This window comes from Carettochelys insculpta, chromosome 21 (assembly GCF_033958435.1).
Source record: "Carettochelys insculpta isolate YL-2023 chromosome 21, ASM3395843v1, whole genome shotgun sequence".
NCBI lineage: Eukaryota > Metazoa > Chordata > Testudines > Carettochelyidae > Carettochelys > Carettochelys insculpta.
In genome coordinates, this window is record NC_134157.1 from 12,293,468 (window position 1) to 12,317,854 (window position 24,387).

General features: G+C 46.9%; 1 protein-coding gene across 4 annotated transcripts in view; it reads right to left on the minus strand.

Annotated features, from left to right (window-relative positions):
- Positions 1-88: 88 nt before the first annotated feature.
- CRAT (carnitine O-acetyltransferase) overlaps positions 89-24,387 on the minus strand; it is a 31,114-nt gene continuing 6,815 nt past the window's right edge. For 2 of the 4 annotated variants that reach the window (XM_075015839.1, XM_075015840.1), the window contains exons 2-15: positions 23,523-23,555; positions 20,986-21,249; positions 19,699-19,817; positions 16,133-16,186; positions 13,794-13,959; positions 12,679-12,853; positions 11,388-11,566; positions 9,828-9,928; positions 9,115-9,234; positions 8,024-8,146; positions 5,715-5,850; positions 4,609-4,671; positions 3,917-4,054; positions 89-3,405 (exon numbers count right to left, since the gene is read on the minus strand). In XM_075015839.1, the coding sequence (XP_074871940.1) occupies positions 3,190-3,405; positions 3,917-4,054; positions 4,609-4,671; positions 5,715-5,850; positions 8,024-8,146; positions 9,115-9,234; positions 9,828-9,928; positions 11,388-11,566; positions 12,679-12,853; positions 13,794-13,959; positions 16,133-16,186; positions 19,699-19,817; positions 20,986-21,249; positions 23,523-23,555 (1,887 nt within the window). In that variant the 3' untranslated portion in view covers positions 89-3,189. The remainder of the gene's footprint in view (positions 3,406-3,916; positions 4,055-4,608; positions 4,672-5,714; positions 5,851-8,023; positions 8,147-9,114; positions 9,235-9,827; positions 9,929-11,387; positions 11,567-12,678; positions 12,854-13,793; positions 13,960-16,132; positions 16,187-19,698; positions 19,818-20,985; positions 21,250-23,522; positions 23,556-24,387) is intronic. The other 2 variants (XM_075015841.1, XM_075015842.1) reach the window with 1 other exon arrangement.

The window sequence follows — 24,387 nt, forward strand, 5'->3', positions numbered from 1 at the left end:
TTGTGCTGTGATCCACAGTGAACATCCTTCTGCAAAGACAATCATTAAACTTTACACCTATAGCAATTTCTGCATAGAATTAACACTGTTGGCAACATGTATATGTTTATTATTTGTGTTGGAAGAACATAACCAGTCCTTACAGGACACTGATTACATTATAAAAAAACATTTAATTCATTTAACTGGCTGAGCATGCAGAGTCACTAGTTGTGCCATCAACCACATGTCCACTCCAAGAGTTTACTTGTGAATTACAAATCTACATATTTCCCTAGTTCTGTAAATTAATCATTTCTTCAGAACTTTTACATAGCCTTTAAGACCACAGGTGCTTCTTGGGCAAGTGACCAGCTAATAGTAAAAAAACAAGGCTAGCATTCAAAATACCTGGTCACTGAAAAATAAATCAAGAAATAGTGAGTGAGAGGGACAACACCACATCCTGAAACTTGCCACAGCAAGAGGAAAATAACACTTTTAAAAGAGAGAATGCTTGTAAACCATTGCAATGTAATAAAGCAGCTCTCCTGTTAATTCAGATTTCTGCCCCCTACATGCTAAAGAGAGATTGCACAAATGGGATGGGAAGCTTGTGTGTGTTCTATGCACGGCCCATAGAGACCTCAGTTCTATAGCTGGTGAAATGCCAGTGAAGCCAACAGGATCTCCAGCTTTATAGCTGACTTGAGTAAAAATCAGACATCCAGAGTGCACCTCCATCTCATCCTTTTCAGTGGACACTTGCCTTTGAGTGACTACTTCTGTCTTAATTGAAGTGATTAGGAAAATTCTTAGTTCCTGAAGATATCCTTGAAATAACAAGACATGTCACTATGTAGTTGTACTGCAGCTGAAGGCACTTGGTCTTTGGCCCCATCGCACATCCGCAGTAGGGTACTATCCATTATCAGCAGGCACTATATTTACTCATTACATACAGAGGGGTGAAAAAAAGTTTACTCTGGCTCTGGCTAAATGAATCACTTCCAGCGTAAAAACCTCTATAAAAGTAGCGTGGTATTTTAATCCCAGCAAGACCTTATCCATTCCAATTCATCCTTGAAGGGTGCAGCCTTTTAAATGATTTTGTAAGTACTCGTTACATAAAATAAATATTAATACAGCTTAAGATTTTGGATGGCCTCTTGTAATTTTATCTTATTCACTGTGGAATAATCAGATAGCTAGAGCAGGTGTACTTGGGGCTTTGTGCTACATGCACCCATTGCTTTCTAACCGTCTCATTCCATTTATATTTTTATGATTTTAAAGAATTTGAATGATGCTTGAGAATGGAGGTTTGTACAATCATTAGCTGTGCAGGTGAGTTTCAGTAAAACTCCCCCCCGCCCCCCAAGACGTAGTGGGGTGGAATTTAAATTTAAAGCAATTCATAGCAGGTTTGCATCAACTAAAAAGTGAGATGAGATGACTGTAAAGGGGAGGTTTACAGTAATAGAATGAACAGATGCAGTGCAAACTACCCACAACCCTCTACCAGTGCACTTTGATTTTGAATGCTGTCAAGGTGCAAACACCAGAAGAGCAGCAGTGACCTTACTGCTATGGTGGGTTTGCAATATGGACAAGTGTTCATGTGACACTGCCATTTCTTGTGCAATGCAGTGGTTCAGTACCCATGTTTGCGTTTGCGAGAATACAGTTATTCCCACTGCAAGAATAGCATGGGTAGGGACAAACACTGCACTCTCCCTATAATGGCAGTAAATGTCTGCTTTCATATGATGCCCTAGGAAAGGATATTCCAATTCAGATATTGGCAGTTTTATTTTCCATTCTTATGCCTTGGTGTTTTTTAAATGCACCACTTATATAATTCCTTTCTAAAGGTTCAGACTAATACAGATATGACTATTCCATGAAACGGAAATTATAAATCCCCCTTGGGTGGTGCATTCTTATGGAAAAGGCAGTTTTTTGGGGGGAAATAAACAGATTCCTGTGTTTTTATCACTACCTCCCATGTTTTTAGAGGTAGATCAACCTTGGCAGGAGTAGATGATATATGGAAGGGTACAAGTGTCATTTTGCAGTCTTTTTTCCTTCCTCTCCAACAGTCCTCCAGATTCCAAAGGTGATGTATTTCCTTAGAAAAGCTCATGATGTCACTCATGCAGCATTTCCTTAGACTAAAATAAATACAACATGGAAAACAGTTCAACAGGATTCGCATTGTTTTCCCATTGTTTTGAGAGAGAAGAGGTAAAATGAAGAGGACAGAAATTCTACAAACATCAAGATCTATATCTTCTCTCCCCTCTACAAAGTATTTAAGTGCATAAAGTCAAAGCCGGCAGAGCCTGCACAAATTAAAAAAACCCATTACAATGCATCTGTTTAGTAGAAGCTCCACAAAAAGCAAAAGCGGCTCAACTTCTAAGAGCCTGAAGCTCTGAGATGGAGATTTGTCAGCAATCCATCCCTTTATGCTTCAAACAAAAACAAGGCCCGAGTAAGGGAAGTTAGTCCAATTGTAGCAGTGGGTATATCACAGTTAATGGAGAAGGTGCAGGGAAGGAGACATTTCTAGCTGGGGAAAGCACACAAAATTAGTCCTCTGACAAGGTCACGTTAGGAAACTTTTCTTGAAAAACAGCACATTGCATCCTAACAGGACTAGATTTCTTCCAAGTTACGATACTTATCCCACCACCCCAAAGTTCATTGACATTTATGACAATGCTCAGGGAAGCACAGCATGGACCAAAAGAGTGATTCCCAACCCCTCGAAAGTCTGAGCCAGCAGAAAGATCCAAGTGGTCTCAGATGTAGTAAACCGTGTAATTGCATCAAGGAGAATATTCCCCCAAGTGGATGAAGAATGAAGGACTGGATGAATGTGCTTTCTATGTTCTCTCCATCATAAATTCAATAAGATTATGTTGCTCCAGTATCCCTTCAGGGTAAGAAAGATGCACTTTGCACATTGTGGGACAGGATCTGTGTCAGTACTAGCTTGGAATACAGCAGTGCTTCCTTTCACCTTGTAGTCTAATGGCTGGAGATGACCACTCCTTAACTTCTCTACAGAGAGATGTGTGCCACATGCTTTTCTAGATTCCTTATGGAGCTCATCTCCTGTTGCTCAGTTTCTGGAGAGTTGGGAGCTTCTTGTGCACATGGGACAGCTCCAAAAGCTTAGGGGCTTTGAAGCATGTTCATTTCTTACAATTTTGATTTAAGAGTGGATTGGAGCAGGAGACGCATGTCCAGTAGCGCCTTCTCCAAGTAATGTGCGAGGCGGGCTGCATTGGTTTCGGCACAGCTGTTGTATGCTGAGATTGCAAAATTGATGTGATCATGCATGGGGTTGTAGCAAACTCCATACCCATCCGGAACCACAGGACCAAAACACATCACACAGTCTGTCTTTGCTGGGACCTATGGTGGGAGACAACCTGGTTAAACACTTCTCCACTCAACTAAAAACACACTGCAGATCACAAGAGATGTTAGTGAGAGTAAATCACGTAGACTACTTGCAACTAATGCCCTAGGTAAATGCTCCAGGGCAGCAGCACAGTCCAGACCTATCTGTTGAGCTTCTAGTATACTCTGTGGATGCTTTATCAGTAAACAACAAATAAAACCAATTGTATCTCCTTTTCCCCAGTGCTATGCAAGTGCTTCATATCCCTGTCTGAGGAAGCTTGCAGAGAAGCAATTACCCACTGAAGTAGACTCCAAAGGACAATGAGCCACATGCAGTACTGATGCTGTTACAGTGTGCAGGTAGTGCAGTAGGGTTGGAAGAGGATGACAAAAATCAAAACAGCAGCACTTATGGCACCTATGCAGAGAAGTTCCTAAAGGAAGAAGGTGGTGGAGCAGCCTGGAGGAAAAAAAAGGGACAACTCAACTGCATCACTCATGTTTTTCAGCTACTTCTTACCTGGCTGGTTGAAAGGTTGAAGTGCATGGCAACAGCATAGGCTGTATCCATGAACAGTTCTGGCATGCTCACTAGATCCTCAATAGCTTGAAGCTTCAGGCCTAGCAGGTGACGGTCTATTGCATTCCCATTTATTGCCTGAAAGGAAGATAATCTGGATAAGAGACTGGAGAAGCACGGAAGCAAAAATCAGCACCAGCATTAGTGTGAAACCAGATTTTAAAAATCCTCTTAAAGCAGGAAAAAAAAAAGTAACTGTTCTTCAAGAGCAACATTTGATCTGGTGCAATAAGAGAGAGAAATTAAAACTAATGAAATTAAGGAAAACCTATGACTTCTCTTATGGGATCCCTGACTTTTAAAAAAACAAACAAAAAAAAAAAAAAAAAGACACCGTTATGCAGCCCTGGCATCTACAGACCATGGTGATGGGGAGAATAGGAATTCTACAGAGTAACTGCAGACTTGATTTTCTTTCTCCTTTGCCCCCAGTCACCAGGGATACTGAAGGAGCTGTGCAAAGACGAAGAGTACGGTCAGTCCTCCAGAGCACTAACGGAGGAGAATCAATCTTAGGGGCAGTATTAGCAGGCCATCTTATATCCCTAGTGCCATAAATTTGGACTTTTCTCCCAGCCATACCTGGATTACCTCTGCACAGTCCCAGCCTTGGAGATCTATGGGACACTCACCATATCCGTGTAAGCTCTGTGTGCCTGTGTGGCTCTCCTCAGCAGTTCCACCTTCTCCTGGTTCTAAGGAGAATATAAGGAATAGATGGTAAAAGTTTGCTGCCCTGTGATTTCAGTAGCTCACAGGCAGGATGGCATTTTTGCCCATGCAGGTACCTGCTTCAAACTATTAATTTAGTCTTGTGAGCTGGAAGAGAAGTAATTCACCAAACAACATGCTCTATTTGTAAGTAGTTCCATAGGTACTATCAGAAGTAGACCTTTATCTTAGTGGGAATATCAGTGGGACTACTTAGATGACAGAAGGACAATGCAGCAAACAAAAGAGGTGGCAAATCTTTGCAAAGGGATCACCATAGAGGTTCTACAGCCAATGGCTGAACTCTGAACTGTATCTCCAGTGAATTGACTTCCATTAATTGCTAGGTTCTAGTCTTGATTCTTTGTCTTCTGCGGGAGAACCAGAGTTCCTATCTTTTCCATGAAGGGAATTAAATGAGTCCTGATCATTTAAAAACACAAGTCCACTCTCTCAAACTGGATATGCTTGGAATGGGTGGTAGCTCTGTATCTCCAAGTCTGAGACACCGCCAACACTCTGCTGGGTGGTCAGGAGATTGTTTGTTTCTTTACTTGTACAATTCTCCAGGTGATAAGCTCCAAAAAACTGCTCTAGTTTAGCATTTTAGAAGTTAATGTGTTCTACTGTGTTCTTCCCTATTAAACATATTCTAGCAAATCTACTCCCCAAAATTGTACATGTTTGCCTACATATGATCCAAGGTTTATAGGTCAAAACCTAAAGGAGGAAATTACCTTTTAGTTGATACATGGGGGATCTTTAAGTGCAGTAATGTAGTACTTGAGGCCTAACTGGTTAGATGCTCAAGATGGTCAGATGTATTATAGGGTCTGAAACACTCACTGTGTATTACACAGATGTAAAGGGGAATCTGACAACTGTTGCTTATAACCAGATCAGATCAGAGGCAGTTTTTGGTTGAGATCTGTGGATACAGATGCCACCCTTCTAGAGTGACTTCAGAAGTGGTTCTTCCATTTCTTTGGGGCAAAGTTATTTCACTCTTATCTGTTGGAATTCTCACCGGCTTGCTAGGATTGTCCATTGCCTGCACAAACTTCAGAGAGTCCACAGAAGCAGAGCGGATGGTGTCTGTCCGGCCCAGACAGAACATCCTCAGTGAGGCACTCTCGTACGTAGCACAGGCTTGGCCATACATCCTGAAAAATGGGTAGAATCAGCCCAGAGGAACAATTGTCCTTGACAAGAAAGGGCTATGAAATTGAAAGTCTGATCCCTAGTAGGGAAACCATGCAGGTGAATTTCTGGTCCTAAATATGCAGGACACATCTGTTGTATTTTTCTCTTGCATCTTTCCCACTTCTCAGAGAAGAGTAAGTTCCATGTGGGAAGGATGACAAAGACAAAAAGAAATGAAAAACAGAAGGACTAAGCTGCATCCCTAGCTGAATGACCCACCTCTACTGGTTTCTCATGTATTGCTCTGCGGGGGGTTGTTCTTGGACACTCCATTGTGACGATTAACAGCCCCTTTACAGTGCAGTTCTAGTACACAGGGAAAAGGCAGGATTTGAGATGTCCACACATGGCTCTAGATCCATTGACCTCTAACCCTCCGTAGTGGGGTGGGATGGCCAACCTACTAACCAGAAGGGGAGGACCCTTCAGGTAACCATTTTGTGTAGAGCCTGGTCCCTCTCAGTCACCTGACTGGAAGTCAGGTGGTGGGGCCAGGCCTAGAAAAGCCCAGCCTGAGGCCTCAGTTGGTGCTGAGCATCCAGAAGATAGCTCTGGGTTCCCTGCCTAGGAGGCTGAGTTCTCAACTGGGACAGAGTCCCTAGAGGAGCCGGGGGGGGGGGGGGTGGCGGCGCGGGTCCTGGGCTCCCTGTCCTAGTGGTTGAGGGTTGGCTAAGTGAGGCCAAGGCCTGGATGGGGCCACCTGGGCTCCCTGCCAGTCCTAATACCCTGTGGAGGCCAGCGGGACCCTACAGACTGACCAGAGTACCCACCTCAGCCTTCACCCTGAGCCAGGCTGAGGTGGCGGGGGAACCAGCCTCAGCCTGCATCCCAAACCAGCCTGAGGCAGTGGGATCAATATGCTGCATCGGCCTGGACTTGGGCCACCTGGACCCCATCCAGACCTGAAACCCATGAGCCCCAAGATGTTGGACAGACTTTGGGTAGGTGCTGGGGGAGAGACCGGGAGTGGCCCAGGGGATAGAGAGGACTGTTACAGGTCCAAGGGTTGGTGTGTTGTGGTCTGGATTCCCTGCTGACCTGCACAGTAGTCTGTGCTGCTGCGACCAGGGCCCTGGGCTGGGGAGTAATAGAGGGGGTGGGCCCGAATCCCCCCTGCCACCTGCTTGCAGGGTGGCAGTCTCCGCCCACCTCTGCCACCACAGGCAGAGTGTCTATTGTGTTTGTTGGCTGCCCCACCCTGAGCTAGGGCCTGGGCTGCTGTCAGACTGTTGTTTGCTGCCCTTCCTGAGCTAGGGCCTGGGCTTCCCAAACTGATTTTATTGCCCTGCCCTGCACCAGGGCTTGGGCTCTCTCTGTTAGATGTTTGCCGCTCTGCCCTGAGTTAGGGTCTGGGCCTGCTTGGCCTTGCACCAGAGCATGGGCTCCTTTTTGGATGGGTGCCACCCCCTCACAAGTGAGGGCCTGGGGGGGCACCTAATGACTGTGTTTGCTTGTTGCCCCGCCCTGCATGAGGGCCTGGTCTTGCCCTGCCTTGCTCTAGGGCTCTTCTGTGTTTTGTTGCTCTGCCCTGAGTTAGGGCCTGGGCTCCTTTGACTGGTATTGTTGCCCAGCCCTGCACCAGGGCCTGGGCCAGCCCACCTTGCTCCAGGGCTTAGGCTCTCTTGGACATTTGCTGCCCCGCCCTGAGCTAGGTCCGGGGGCCTTTCTAAAACTGTGGGCCTGCTGTTGTGCACACCTCGGGCTAGGCCCTAACTTGAGCTATTTTCCCCCAGTATCTGCCTTAGCAGGGGGCTTTGAACTGTTGTGTCTCACCCCCCTGAGGGAAGGTGGAACCCACCCTACAAACTGGTGACTTGGGGGTTGTTAGACATTTGCGGCAGTGGGGTGGGATGGCCACCCACTGACCCAGAAGGGGTCAGGGAGGACCCCTTCTGGGAACCCTGAACTGGCTACATCCTCCCAAATGGAGGCATAATAGAAGAGTGAACTATTGCAATAGCTCACGACCTTGAAAACCAATGGCCTTTTGGGTTCTTTCTCCAAGCCCAGTTACATGGGTTTGATGTTGCCTTCTAGTCAGCCGTTTTGTGGGGCAGGCTCAGAATTCCTTTAGGCTCTTTAGAATGGAAATATGGGGACTGAAAAGCTACTTGCCTGTAATCTGCTCCTTACCTATAATAAGCTAGCTGCAAGGCCATTTGAATAAAGGCATCTGGACTTATGTTCTCTGACTTGGGGATGTTTTTCCCAAAGTGATGAAAGACCATCACCTTGATGTCCAGATCTTGCACCATTCTGTACAGAGACAGGGAAAAGAGAAATTCTTCAGGTTGTTCCTTGATATTGCATGGCAAAGGCACAGACCCCAAAGCTTTCATGAGCTTCAGAGACATCAATCTTCTCAGACCAAATCAGCACAAGGACAAAGGGAGATGCACACCCCCATCTTTTCCACAGTGATCTTAACCTCAGTAATTTGCTGCACCGTGGCTACGTCTACACGTGCCCCAAACTTCGAAATGGCCATGCAAATGGCCATTTCGAAGTTTACTAATGAAGTGCTGAAATGCATATTCAGCACTTCATTAGCATGCGGGCGGCAGCAGCGCTTCGAAATTGACGCGCCTCCTTTTCGAAAGGGCCCCGCCTATTTCGAAGTCCCCTTATTCCCATGAGCTCATGGAAATAAGGGGACTTCGAAGTAGGTGGCTTACTTTCGAAAAGGAGCCCCGTCTGGATGCGCCACGCGGCGGCAAGGCGCGTCAATTTCAAAGCGCTGCTGCCGCCCGCATGCTAATGAAGCGCTGAATATGCATTTCAGCACTTCATTAGTAAACTTCGAAATGGCCATTTGCATGGCCATTTCGAAGTTTGGGGCACGTGTAGACACGGCCCGTGTGAAGCACTGTGCAGCTGGTTAGATGCAAGGAATTTGCCCACTGCTGGGGACAGGATCCCAGACCTGTTGGTTGAGCGGCTTGATGCTGTACAGCAAGTCAGATTCCTGGACAGAGACATCCCTCTATAGCAGGTTGGGATGCTTAAGCAGTAAATTCCCCTTTTGGCACAGCAGACACCTCTCAGGAGGAGGCTCAATGCACTTCTCAAACACATACAGTATAGTTTATGCTCAACAAGACACTGGGCAGGCTTCCTGAAAGAGGCATTGAACACCGTAAAGCACGGACATTTTTCTTGACACACCTCTTTCCAAATGGGGGCACAGATTATTCTCACTGAGCTCTCCCACCCACTTCACTCACATGTTGAGGTTCTGCTTTGCCTTCTCTATGTCATTCTTGATTTCTGGGGTGATGTTAAACCGCAGCTTCTTGGGCATTGGCAAAGGAATCATGGGAGATCTCACCAGCTTTGGGGTCTTCCTGCACAGAGAAACAGCATTGAAACCATTTAAATCAAACCTTTATCTCCAGCTTCTGGATCTAATGGATTCTGGTGCCCAGTAGACACATTCAGATCCTGCAGTAGTGAACATGGTGTAAATCACTGTGACATTTTGGGTCTATCACACACGGCAAAGTCCTCTGTCACAAATTTCAGGCTTACTGGCTTGACACCTGCTCCCACCAAGTCTGCCTCTGGTGGAAAACTAGGAGAACAAATCCAGAAATTTGGATCTTAGTGATTTCCTCACCAAGAGATTACATGGCCAATGCCCTTTGAGCCCATTACAAGATGTTCTATGGATTCTATCAGGAACAAACATTCTGCAACGCAAGAGCCATATTAAACCTAAGCATTGGCTTCTCCTAAAAGTTCAAGCAGCAACAAAGTTTACCATTCTGAGCAGGTGACTTATCCCTGGTCATTACTAAAAACTGCAGGACCTAACCTGAAAGACTGTTTAAGTGTCTCCAAAGCAGATGCCCCAGGGGGAGGAGTTGAAGGGGACATTTACTGGGAATGGATAGTTTGAGAGCTGCGTCTGACTCAGAGACAAGTGTGCAAGCCTTACGTGTACTCCACGATGTGGTCCAGAAGGGCAACAATGGGTGGGCCCTCCGAGGGGGCGTGCTCATACACCAGGCCGCAGGAGCCATCCTCAGCAATGATAAACTGCCAGGGAAACAAAATAGGCATGAAGGCAGTGAAGAGTGGCCTCCTCTACATGCAAGCCCCAGCCCCAGCCCCAGCCCCAGCCGAGCCTCAACATCTCATTGCTATGTCCTGAAGAGCTCCAGCCCCATCTGCGCATGGTAGCATGAGGAGCCATCATCCAGCAATTGGAAAAAAAACTCCACAGCCAAGCCTGGGGGGATTTGGTATCATTATCTTCATAAGGCAGATGGAAGATGGTCCCACGAAAAGATGATGCATCAGAGGCCAATATACCCTACAGTATGGTAGAGCTTCAAAGGGTTTGACTTCCATGGAGGGTCATGTAGCCTAGCAATAACACACCTCAGCAGTGCAGTTAATCAAAGTAAGTCTCCAAAGAAAAGCTAGAGAACTTGGCATTGTCCTGTAAGTAAATGTTTGTTGGATTAGAAGAAGCCTGTCACAGCATTGACTAACTCCCTGAAGGGCAGGGAGGCAGCCTCCTGAGCGAGAATGTGGCTCTTGTATGGTACCATTCTACAGCTGAAGGGAGAGGGGAACAGAGCTGCTGTTATGGGATAGCAGCAGATTCCTGAAAGAAGCAGGTTGGGTTCTGGCAGAGACAAACAGAGAAATCAACAATCCCACGAGAAACAGACCTTGTTAGGCTTGGACAACCTCCAAACAGGCAAGTCACTGTACACCACAGACGGACAGTTAATGTACAGGGGAGGGATAGCTCAGTGGTTAGAGCATTGACTTGCTAAACTCAGGGTTGTGAGCTCAGTCCTTGAGGGGGCCAGTCAGGGGTCTGGAGCAAATAGATTTGGGAAAAAAAAAAAAATCTGTCGGGTGGTGATAGGCCCTGCTCTGAGTGCAGGGGACTGGACTCCATGACCTCTTGAGGTCCCTTCCAGCTCCATGAAATATGTATATTTCCACATTCTATCAGTTCCACCCTATGGATAGGGGAAGCAGAGGCAAGGACCTCACCCTAGGTCAGTCATCAGGTCACTGGCAAAGCTAGGAATACAACTTTAAATATTCTAAGCTGGCTGTGTTGAGCAAGTGCTGCCAATGATATAAGAAGCAATGAGAGCTTGGTGGACCTAACAGGAGAGTGAGAACTTATTTGTAGAGTCTTGGGTGGATACAAAATGTGTATCTGCAAAAATGAGCCATGGGTATTTGCATCCACAGCTGTGGATACCCATGGATCTAAAGTGGACATCCATGGATTTATGGGGCTCTACTTGTTTGATTAGGGGAGAGAATCTCAAACATTGCAAAGAAGCTGCACCAAGCCCACAAGCACTTATGCTGTTGGCATCAACCCCTTGCTTTGCTCACTTCCCATGCCCCCTTTGATCTGCAAAAGTCCCTTTCTGAATGATTTGGGGGCCTACCAGACCTTCCAGTCCCAGGAAGTCTCCCACAGCTCCAGTGTCTCTGGTTTCTCAAAAACACCAGCACCCACCTGAAGGGTTTTGTCAAACCACCGGTTCCCACTGTTCCAGCGACTGCCCCCACCGTGCAGCATCTGCCCTGCCACCCGGCTCTTGTAGATGTCATCAGACACCCTAGGAAGGGGTGAATCCAGGCAGACGGTGAAAATGCTCTTCTCAATTGAACGCACTGATTCCTTGTTGGTCTTGTCTGAGAAGGGGAAAACAATGGAAGTAGGTTGACAAACTGTGTTTAATTGGAGGGAAGATAAAATTCAGATGTGTTGATGGCGCTCAGTGCCCTGACTCCCTTCATAAGGGAGCATCTCTTGATCATGCTGCAGAGGTATTCAAGTGCTGAAGCCATGAGCTGCATGGCTGTTACAGGTTGGAAGCTGTGAGCCTCATAGGGATGCTGGTTCTCACTCCTATCATCCCACTGATTTTTTTTAAAGATGGATTACAGCAAACCCTCCATTTAAATGGCCTAATATGGGAGGGGTGTCCATTATGCCCCCAAGTTCATTAAATGTGAGGGTTTACTGCCCTACCAGCAGTCCCAGCCCCAGCCCCCTCAACCCCCAACAAAAAACCCCAAACCAAAAAAGAAACAAAGCAAAACAAAAACCCCTGCCACTCACCACAGCCGCCACTGGAGGAGCCCCTGGACCCTGCCCCCACTCAGATCCTGCTGTGCATCTGGGACCCTGTGCACAGCTAGAGGCGCCTCACTGAGTGTGGCTGGAGGCACCCACTGTGCATGACTAGAGGTACCTCCCCGTAAGCAGCTGCCTCACCGCATGCTGCTGGAGACGCCACCTGGTGGCCTGCAGGATCTGCTGCTGAAGCATCCTCCTCCCATGGGGGGGAGCATGTGGAGTTCAGTCTGCAGCAGAGGTAAGTCTCCCACCCCTTCCTTTTTTTTTTTTTTTTGGCATGGGGGGAGGAGTTAGCATTTTACAGACCCCAACGGACTTCAGGAACAATGGATGTTCCCCCCGTTGTTCCCGAAGTCCGCTCAATCAGGGTCCATAAAAATCGAGGGTTTACTGTATTGGATTTCATCCATTTTGGGGGTAAAATATTCCAGAACGTCAGTTCTACCCTGTACCAATCCTTGAACACTTAAAGGACAAGGTGTTTAAACAGAAATAACTGTTTTGCAATGGGTCTAAACTGAACAACCCATCTGCATAAATACATCACACAGACTGTTAGAAAGCCCACTGATCTGGGCAGTCTCTATTTCCACAGGGCTCTTAAAGGAGGGGGGAAACCTGCAGTTTTCAGCATTGTGACCCATGGGGGCAGGGCAGGACAGACCTTTGATGAGGTTGTTGTAGGCCTTAGCCCAGCTGTTTCGGTGGTTGGTTGTGAGGATACCAATTGGCTCCTTGTTTGTTTGGAGAGAAGTGTTCCAGATCTTCTCCAGCTGGATGAAGATCTGATCCATGGTGAGGAGGCTCCCATCGCTGCTGTAAACATCCAGCTCAAAGAACTGGGAAGGAGGGAGAGATGAGGACTTACGATAGCCAGTCAAACAACCTCAAACAATAGCCTCATTCAGGAGGCTAGAGCAATGCTGAGGGCTCGACTATGGAGCTGATGATTGGTAGGTGCAGAGGGAGGATTGCCTAGTGGTTAGGGCATCACCTCGGAGCTGGAAGACTCAGCTTCAATTCCCTATTATGTCCTCAGTTTCCTTTGGGACGTGGGGCAAATGACAATGTCTTAATGCCCCAGTTTCACATCCATAAAATGGTGTAATAGCACTTCCCTTCCTCACAGCTGGTTGAGGACAAATACATTAAAGACTATCAGGTACTCTGATGCTGCAATAATGAGGGCCAGATGATTAAGACAGACCGAGGAAAACACCTTCTGGGTCCTACCATTTCTGAGACTTGATGCTGACTGTGGTGCCTGTTATCTCCCCTCCCCACACCACTCATTCTTCTAGCTCCAAACCTGGAGCTTTCAGGGACTGGAGCTAAGAGGGCAAGAGATGTGGGAATGGAGTGCTCACATACAGGTTACACACACTGCAATGCCAGCCGTGGGGCCTAGTCCCGTTTGCAGTTAATAGCAAATAGGCTACAGACTTCAGGGGGAGCAAGACTGGTTTCCTGGGGTGGTGAGCCTTGTACTCAGAGTCAGTGTTCCCGCTAATATTTTCCATTCATGGGCAGAATAATTTTTAATGTGCACCAAGGCATGTGTGGATGTGCACCACCAATAGAAAGACACGCTGCCGGCTGGGGGCTCTCTGCTGATCAGCTGGGCAGCACCTGAATCTCTCCTGGGCAGCTGCCCAAGTGCTCAGCTTACAGGGAACACTGCTCAGAGTCTTTTTGCTTATTTCTCTTCCTGGGCAGAGCCAGCCGACAGGGCAGCTAAATCCAAAAGAACAGCCCAGCCTTCCTAAGACTCCCCTGTACCTGGAAGTTGTGAACCACAGTGATGTGTGTAGGTGGCTTTTTCCCTTTGGAGTAGTTCACAATGGAGTCACGCTTCGGGCCCGGGAGGCGACAAGATGAGAGGATCTGGTAGTACTGGCTCATGCAAAGAGGTTTCCCACCCAGGTATTCCACTGGCAGGGTCTCACTGGAAACATGCACAGACAGAGTAGTGCGGTAAGGGAAGAAAACAAGGAATCAGAATGCTTGCCCTGCAGCGAGCCACACCTGGTGGGCTTACTCCATGCTCAGTGCCCTACTACAGTTGCTCTAGTAAAACACTAAGAGCTGGTCTACAGTAGACTCACTACATGGGTGCACCTGAAATGATGTCACTGCACTGCTGTGGCAACACTAGTGTGGACACACTCTGCCAGTGGAAGAGAGCTCTCCCATTGGTGTAATTACTCCACTTCCCTGAGCTGTGGGAGCTATGATGGCAGGAGATTGTCACATGCACATAGCACCATCCACACTCGCGCTTAGCTTGATGTAATTTACATTGGTGAGGGGACTGGCTTTTAAATTATACCAAAATACGTACTAGTGTGCCTTATGAGATTTGTGTTCTCGCGGGGTGGGGGTCGTTCATCCCCACCAACACTCCTAGCAAAGGCTACCCACTTATGTATATTTGTTAGCTTGTTTTACATAGCAGTAAAGTCCTTTTACCCACACCTGCTAGCATGGGAGGCAATAGACCCAGGGGCCTACACTGCAGCCTACTGTACTTTGCCACAGCATTGCTGAGGGAGTTGAAGCATATTATGCTGAAGGAGATGCATGCAGTTTAGGCCATTGTTTACAGGGGATTAGCAGCAGGTTATAGGTGACAGGCTCAAAACCAGGCCTAGGTCTGGTGTGACCATTATTTACCATCTTCTGATACTTTGTGTGGTGGGTCTCAGCTCAGACTCCCATGGCCAGAAGGGACTATTAAGAACCCCACGAATAGCTAATCACAATCTTTAGTATTGGTGACCCCTTTCATACAGCAAATCTCTGAGTGTGACCCTCTCCCTTTAAAAGGTGAAAGCATTTTTATGTTTAACACTATTATAAATGCTGGAGCCGAAGAAGAGTTTGAAAGCAGAAGCTGACCGCTCCCAATCCCCACCAATAATAACCTCACAGCCTCCAGTTTGAGAACCCTTCATCTTATCTGTCCTGCTTGTATAAACCAGGCCACAGAATATCCTTGAAATAGTTCTTAGAGCAGAGTATTTAAAAAAAAAATTAAAAATGTTCTGCTATGGATTCTCTATTTCTGAACTCTTGCTAAATTGCTGTAATGGTCAGTTACTCTCACCATTAAAAACATACACCTTATTTTCTGTATTTGCAACTGTATTTGTCTAGCTTCAACTTCTAGCCCTAGGGTCATGTTAGACCTTTCTCTGTTACACTGAAGAGCCCATTATTAAATACCTGTTCTCCGTTCAGGAACTTATAATCAAGTTGCCCCTCTCACGTTCTCTTTGTTAAGCTAAACAGATGGCACTCCTTGAGTCTGTCACTAGAAGGCAGGTTTTCTAACCCCCTTTAATCATTTTTGTGGCTCTTCTCTGAACCCTCTCCAACTGGATGCAGTATTCCAGCAGCAACTGAATCACTGCCAAGCACTGAGATAAAATTGCCACTTTGCTCCTATCCCAAGATGCCCACTTATGCATCCAAGGATCACATTAGTCCCTTTGACCTCAATGTCATAATGGGAGCTCATGTTTAGCTGACTATCCACCACGATCGCTTATGTAGGTTGGAAGCTGAAACACACTGGAAACTTGTGTGTTCTTGCTGCCTGAGCTGGACCTGTTCTGTGGATAAATTAAGGATGTGAGTCTACAGGGTTTCAGTCAAGCTAAAGTCCCTGATACTACACCCGTAAGAGCCTCTCCCAAAACACAATGTGAAAGGCAAAGTTTTTGTGACACTATCACTTTGCAACCCTAACATGAGGCCTAAGAAGCAGAACAGGCCTACCCAGGGGGAGGAAAAAGCAGAAGAAAAGAATAAAAAAAGGGAAAAGTCCGTTTGCTTTTCTACTGTCCTGTCGGTCAGTGACCCTGAGTGTTGTCAGTTACACCAATCAGAAGCAGTATTCTTTAGATCTATGGATTTTTATCTTGCCAGTTTCCCTTTGAAAAAGACAAACTTTTGACCTAGACATCCCCTAACTAAATGCATCACGGAAGAAACCATCAGTGTCACAGAAATGCCCCTAATGGAAGAGCTTTGTGTAAGCTCAAAAGCATGTCTCATCAACAGAGCTTGGTCCAAGAAAAAAAGATCACTTCACAAGAACTCTGCATCTAACTCACTTGTCAATCATGGTCTTGAAATCCAGGGCACCCTCAATCAGCTTGGCAGCAAATCTGGAAAAGCCAAAGAGAACAACCAGAGAGATACAAATCAGAACATTTGACACTTCTAGAATCCTGACCCCCTAGAAATATAATAGTGGTTTGAATTTCAGCCCCTCAGCTGAGAAAATGTTGGGCCTTGGTATAGGTGAGCAGACCAAGTTCCTCATATCTTGAGTCCTGACCGACTATGGCGCTGTTACTTAGGCAGTTCCAATGAAGCATTATTTTTGTTCACTGACCTAATCAGAGTTTTTAAAGTATTTGTGTTGTTGTAGCACCTAGAGCAGCAATGGGCAACCAAGACCAGTGAGTGGGTTGCCTGAATGGCTCTCCCTCACAGAGGGCTGCAAAACTGAAATCCAGTGGTGAGTGACCTTTGGCCCATTGCAGTTCCTCTTGCAGCATGCACGCTCACTTTCTAATCACTTAGAACCACCTTCTCCAGAGCACTGGGAAAGTGCTGGGAGGGAGTGGGAGGAGTAGGTAAGTGCAGGGCTCCCAATATGTGCGAGGCGCAGGGGAAGGGTGAAGAGAAGGGATGTGTAAGCCACAGGTAGAAACCTAATGGGCTGCAGGCAGCCTGCGGACAGCAGGTTGAGCACCATTGACTTAGAGGCTCCAACGAGGGTGATCAGGTAATAAGTGTGAAAAATGGGGATGTGGTTGGGGAGGTTTAACAGGCACCTATATAAGAAAAAGTGTGGAATATCAAGCCTGTCCCTATACAATTGGGACATCTGGTCACCTTAGGAGCCCCAGTCTTGGCTGGCGCTATCTACTGGGCACTGCACATACACAATAAATATGGGAAGGATCCTGCCCTGAAGAGTTTAAATAGCCAAGAAAGATGAGGTGTGGGAAGGGAACAGAAGCGCAGAGCAGGTTATCACATAATGTCTCCTGTTGTTGCACAGCTTGTACTTGTCTACACTGCATGGTGGATTGATGCTCCTGCACTGGATTCGCTGGATCTCAATTTATTGCATGGGCTTATATGAGATAAATCATTTCCTAGGACGTCGATGCCAATACTCCACCAAAACGAGAAGAGGAGCCGATGTCGACGGGAAAGCAGCCCCTGCTGACCTTATCACGCACAAGACTATGTCGACTTCAGCTACACTATTTGCATAGCTGATGAAGGTGGATGGCACCATGTAGCATAGACAAGGCCAAAGGTTGTAACGAAGGCACAGGGAGCACTAGCATAGAAGGGACTCAGACATGTTTAACCATCATGTCACCTTGGGGTGGTTTTGCAGCTGAATTTTGAAAAACTGGAAACTGAAAGAAATATTTCCACGAAAAAGCCAATGGAGAGAGCGTTTTTAAAAACAACCCCCCAAAACTCCCATCTGTATAGTCCCTTGTAATGTCTGAAAACCAACTTTGCTACATTTTGCTTTGCCTACAGCTTGAGAAAGTGAAGCTGACCAGAACCAAAAGCAAAGCCGACTAGTCTCTGGTTTTCAAGCTGAGAAAAAACACAGAATAAAGGACATACCAGCAAGTTACAGTAAACTCTTTTTGTATCCAGTGCTTGAGTAACCGGATCACTCAAATAACTGGCATAACTCACAGCTGAGGCTCTGGGTCACGGACACTGGGCAGGAGTGCAGAGAAGCAGCATCATAGCTGGGGTTTGTGAATTACGGAGCACGTGAGCAATGTTCCGCCCCTCACGGGCAGCCCACACAGTGCCCAGCATCCACCCTTCTGTGCTGCCTGTGTGTGCAGCCAGCAGGCTCCTCTCCTCCACTTGGTGTCTGCCACCCAGAGTGGCACCTCACAGTGTGGCGAGCCTTCCACTGCCATCCTCAAGCAGCTCCATGCTGTCCCCACCAACAAGGGAGGGGCAGCAGTTGAGCAGCAGCTGACGCCGTAATGCGGGGGGGAGTGGGGGTAACTTTGTTACTGGGAGATCACTGACCCCCCCCCCCCCACCAGTGCCTCCCCCCAGCTGTTCTCTATTAACCAGTCCTGAAGCTACGAAATACGAAAGATTTCACTATAGTTGGTTTTTTCCCCCCCTCTTTAAACCACAGCACGGCAATGCCCAAAAATTCAGGAATTGTAAGTCAGGCCCCATCAAAAGTCACAAGATGAAAAGAAGTTGAGTTCTTTTTTTTTGCCTTCTGTTTTCTGAGTTGTTTTCAAGTTTCTTTTGGTGACCGCGAGGGCCAGATACTTGATACTTTTTTTGTTTTAAAATTTATGCTGAGTTTCTTACGCATTTTTTTAATTCCAGCACCTGCGGCTTTAATAAATACCATAACAGCATGTAGCAGGAGAGTCAGCAACACTGACATTGTTTAGGTTTAATAGATCCCAGAGCCAATAACAGAAGGAATTTTAGCTCTTACGCTCTCCCTTTAAGACATCCTTACCCCCTCACTCTGCTGCAACAGATGTGGTTCTGGCCACGTTTGTCCATAAAACCTTGAATCAGACAGGGAGTGAAAATTCCTTCACTCTTATTTCTCTTTCACACACACTTCTCTGGTTGGCTGATATTTTTAACTCACACAGAAGACAGCCTGATGGCAGCAGCAGATGATGATTGGTAAATGTGGAAAAGGTAACCCTGTATAAAGGTCAGTGCTGTGCAAAACCTAGACTTCCCAGAGCTGAGCTCAGATCTAGGACAAAGCTTCACGTACATGAAAACACAAAACCAGGGATAGAAATTAGCAGCAAGACCCAAAGAGTCTGAAAGGATCAATTCCATGAGCGCGGGATGGTTTCAAAACACAGTATCTGCAACCCAACATTCATTGGCAGAAGAGAAAGAAACAAACTGCCAGTACTTGAGTTGGACAGAGGGCTGCAGTAAGGGGAACACACCCTGAAGACAGACAGCAGCTGTGGATTTGACTTGTGCAGCTAATTACAGAAGAGTGGGAAGCCCTCTTTAAACACACAGCCTGAATGACTCTGCAGACACACACAGCATTAGCTCAGAAACATAACTCATGAAGTTCTTCCCCCAAATCTACAGAGTCTAAAGGCAAACGTAGAGTCTCCTAAATGATCGTAGGCATTTTGTATTCCATCACCTTCGTGTCTAAGCACCTCACCATCTATAACATATTCATCCTCAACTCCCCTCTGAAGTGCAATTATCCCCATTGGACAGATGGGAAACTGAGGTACAGGGATGAAGCAATTTGCTCAAGGTCACAAAGGAAGTTAGTAGCAGAGCAGGGAATTTAATTTAGGTCTTTTAAGTCCAGCCCGATAGGCTACCCATTGGACCATCTTTCTTCTTGAGAATCCTGCTGGGAAAAAGCTTTATTCGGATAAGCCCTCAGCCTCCCTGTAAGCAGCACTCTGACCTCGTTCCCTATGGTACAGTACTTCCAGGTGCGAGAAGCTGCAGCTGGCATAACTGTGAGACTCCCTCATCATCTCAGCTGGGTGAGACTTGCTAGTATTTGCCTCCCTACACCAATCCAAAGCAACTCCCCAATGGTCCAAACAACATCTGAAATGTGACAGAAGAAAAGCCAGGATAGCTTTACCTGAGCTGGCCTTGCTGATCCAGAAAATCCTGTTTAGGTAAAACCACGCCAGGGCTGGAGTGAACCACAACCGGCAGGCGATAGTCCAGGTAAGCCGTCTTCAGCCACCAGTCAGAGAGCTGGCACAGAAACAGGAAACATGCAAGAATAGGGACTCTGTTGCAGAGAGCAGGATGCCCACCAGGACTGTCCTTATGTCTTTGGGTGCCCTACGCAGTTTGACCACTTACATCCTCCCTTATTGGGGAGCAGAGTGGTGGGGGTGGGGCTGTGCTCAGTGGTTTGGGGGCAGGGCAGGGAGGCTGGTGGGGGAAGCAGGTGGAAGAGGGAGTGGTGCCTCCCACCAGAGCTGTGGGCTGGGAGGTGGAGTAAGGTGCCAAGACACTGGGGCCACTGAAGCTGGGGGAGGGGTTGTCAAAGAAGGGTGTGGCAGAATGGGAGATTTGGCTGCTGTGGTCAGAGGATGGAGGGGCCAGGGGACTGGGCCATGGGACCAGGCAATGGTGCAAGGGGCAGAGGGATTGGGCCACAGGGCTGAGAGCTGGAGTTGGGAGGCTGAAGACTGGGCTGGGAAGCAGGGCAGAGTGGAGGCCAGAGGACTGGAGCTGCTTGAGGCAGCACTGTCCTCCAGCTGTGATAGCCATACACTGGCGCAGCATAAGGGGGCAAAGTGGTGCCTCATATTTAGTGGTGCCCTACACAGCTGTGTACTCCACATATGCTTGGGGATGGCTCTGATGCCCACTTTGCAAGCTTGCCTGGTCCATACCCTACGACACGGCTGGAAGAGCATCCTGCAGCACACCACTCCTACAGCAATTTGCAATGGGAGAAGGTTGTGGGATTTGGGTCATGAGATGTTTTCTGGCCATTCTACAGACTAGGTAGAGCAGGGGGCTTGTGAGACTCGGAGGTGGAGCTGGTGTGCTGCGGGTTGGAGCGGTGGGATTTCCCAACCTTCTGGGGTAATGATCATTTTAAAGGACTAAGACTTCAAGCTGAAGCAATCAGTGCCCAGGACTTCCCATTCAGCTGGGTGTGCCATGGGATTTGGGCAGCTCTGTGCAAACAGCTGAGAGAGGGATATGGGCAGCAATAAACAGTGCACTAGGTCACTGCACAGAGGTTCATCATTAAGTGTGTATGGGGGGCCTAGATTACCAGTCACAAAGGCCCAGGTGCCAATGGCTGGGAACCAGGATAGTGATGGACCTCATGGGATTTGGCTCACATCCTGCCTTCATCCTCTTCCACTGACCCGGCTTCAGGGAAATACCACCCACGTACCCAGTTCTCCATTTTCCTGGCTCTCCTCTCCAGGCCCTTTTGTAGCCTTTCCCCAACACCACCTGGTTTCCGGAACTCATCCACTAGCCCCTTGGTGTGGTTCCATTCGTCCTCGCTGATTATAGGTTGCAGAGCCAGTAGGTAGCGATCTAGGGTCTGCTGAAGGGGCGGCACTGGTAGACGTGGCAGTCCCTCCTGGTGGGCTATGTATCTGCCAGCAAGCTTCCCCAAGGCCACCGGCTTAAGCAAGCCAGGTGGTTTTGCCTGCAAACCATAGAGCACATGTCCAGACATCTTCCCTATTACACAAGAGGGTTCAGCAACTCAGACACACTGAGTCACCTGTCCACCACAACACATGGGAACCCCAATATCAGGAACTGAGAGCTCAAATCACAATCGCCAGATACACATCAACCAACTACCAGAGCAGGAGGATCATTTGTACCCCTGCGTGGATACAAAACTAGTATCAGCATCTGCAAAAACAATCTGGGGATATCCACATCCGTGGATGATGACAGCTGCAAATTTGCTGAGTTCTAGATACAAAATTTACATCTGCATCTGGAAAAACGAGAGTGGATATCTGTGGATTTGCAGGGCTCTAGTCATGAGCCATCCAGAGCCCAGAAGCAGAAATGTGGCCTCCCACAGAGACGCTGATTCTCAGCCAACTGAAGGGAATGCCACTACAGCCAGGTCTACCCTAGTCCTCAAAGTCGATTTCAGATGCGTAATTCTAGCTACAGCAATGATGTAGCTGGAATCGAGGTATTGGAAATTGACTTACCTGACTGCCCTCACTAAGGAAGGTCGATGGGAGTGTTTCTCTCCCATTGACCTCCCTTACTCCTCACAATAGCAAGGAGTACAGGAGTCGACTGCTGACCCCAGACAGATTGATTTTGCGCATCTTTACCATACACACACACACAATCAAATTGCGACAGTAATACATTAGCCTTTCTCTGGTACCTTCCCTCTGCAGATCTCCTAGCACTTTACAAACATTAATAGGAATAAATCTCAGACTCTCTCTTAGAACTCTACTGTAGGTAAGTAATATATTCAGAGAGGGTATGCCTACACAGCAGAGTTACTTCAAAATAATAGCTGCTATTCTAAATAATTTTGCTAGTGTCTACACAATGCAACTGTTATTTTGAAAGAATTTCAGAATAGCAGACACCTTATTTTGAATTTGGTAAACCTCACTGTACAAGGAATAGCGCCTATTTGAAATAAGTATTTTGGAATAGGGCGTGTGTATACAGGTAATAGGGGCTTATTTCAAAATAAGCTGGTCTGGAATTGCTTATTTTGAAATAAAGCTGCTGTGTATACATAGTATTTGGAATTAGAGCCCATAGAATTAGTGCTTCCAGGGGCTCTAATTTGAAATGGCTCCATTGTGCGTGGACACATTCTTTTGGTATAAGTTTTGGGCTTCCCTGTAGTGTAGACACATTATTCCAAAATATTTTATTTTGGAACAACAACTCTGGAATAAACTATTCTCTAATAACTCTAAGTTAGACATAGCCAGACTGTTTTACCCACTAATGAAATGCAGCTATTTCTGGGGTAAGACACAGCAGCTGCCAATGGAACACAACAGTTTAGGATAGGATGTGAAGAGGAATCCCCTTCTGAATCTGCAGAAGGAATTTGCCAATTTGGAACTGGATCAGGATTAACAACTCCCTCACCCAGGAAATGACTGTGCAAAATCAAGAAAAGTAAGTGGAAGCCTGATTGTGGAGCTGGACATTCTGGTCACAGGACGAGCTTGTCTCTGGAACCACCAGGCCTGTCGAGTCACCAACAACCCCAGCTAGCCACATCAGAAGAGGCATCTCCAAGATGATTCCCATCCAACCCCGCTCAGTAGGAGACTGGAAGGTGCAAAATGGAGGTTGAGGAGAGGGTGGAAATTGTGGGTGGAAGAGAGGGGGGAGAAAAAAGGAGAAGTTTTTAAAAGGAGAGGGAAATTGGGGGTGAATCAGAAAGTCTCACAGGGGACAGACTAGTGCAAGTTTGGCAGTGAAAGCTTCCACAGGGCGCATGTGCTGCAACAGCATCTTTGGGCAGAGAAACAGAACATGAAGAGAGCAAAGAGCAATACCAGCCTTTGACCAGAAGTGCAATCTCCAACCCTTCCCCAAACTTTGAGAACACCCTCTTGCGTGGGCAGGAATTTAACCAAGTTCCTTCAGCGAGGATTTACATCCTGTTTTCTGTGCCCTCCCCCTGCACTTTCCCTCCTGTTTGCTTCCCTCCCAGTGATTCAAAAGTCCTCGCCAGAGACTCCAGACTATGGAATGGATACTGCCTTGCAGCAGGTGAGAGAGGGTACTCCCCGGGGTTAAGGGCAAAGAACCACAAAGGGCCCAAGCCTGCCTGGTGCTCAGCCTCTCACGCTCTTGCAGGATCTGGTGATACAGAGGTCTCAAGATCTCTGTGAAAGAAAGCTGGGTTGAAGAGGAAGGAAGGGGTTAACCTTCACAGTCTAATGATAATGTACCATACTGTACCTTCTCTGACTGTTGCTCCTGCTTTCTCTCCATCTGTGAAATGAGGAAAACTCTGTAAAAGTCTCACTCCCTCTGCCTCAGACTTCCTCTCTAATCTTACCCTGTTCTATCACGTACACGCTTAGCAACCTTTGACATCTGACTATGCTATTCTGTTGAGAAAACAAGACCAGATAAGCAGTGCAAGTCACTGGCGGCAGGACAGCAGAACACCTCCCATGTACTAACAAGATACTTTTTCCAAACTTTCCCCTGTCCTCAGTGCAAGCAGGAGCTTGAAATCACTTCCTCCAGCCCCTGCAAGTGAATCGTTTCACTGTTTATTTCAGGGCTGGTGAAGGGGCTCAAGTGACAGTTCTGGAGAGTGAAGAACCCAGCCTAAAACAGTGTTTCTCAAACTATGTTCTGCAGCACACTGGGGTTCAGCGAACAACTTGCAGATCTGACAGTTTTTTCATATCATACACGGATGGGATATTCAGTAAACTCTTTCATATCCAGCATTCTATCATCCAGAACTCTCAAATAACCAGCATTTTAACCATAAGTACATTTTAGTTTCCTTTTCCCTAAGTACAGTTTAGTGAAAATAAATACAAATAAACACAACAAGTACAGTATAAGTTTACAGTGTACAACACTACTGTTGTTGGTAAATAAAGTACTCTGCATACATTTTTGTTAATTAATATCTAATCTTGCTTTTCTTTAGTGTTATACATTACTAAATATACCTCTCTATCATCAGAATATTTGAATATCCCTCAACCTCCCGGTCCTCAGGCTGCTGGATATAAAAGAGTTTACTGTAGTAGTAGGCATCCTTCGATCCCGAGGGATCATGGGTTTGCGCCCCAGTTGGACT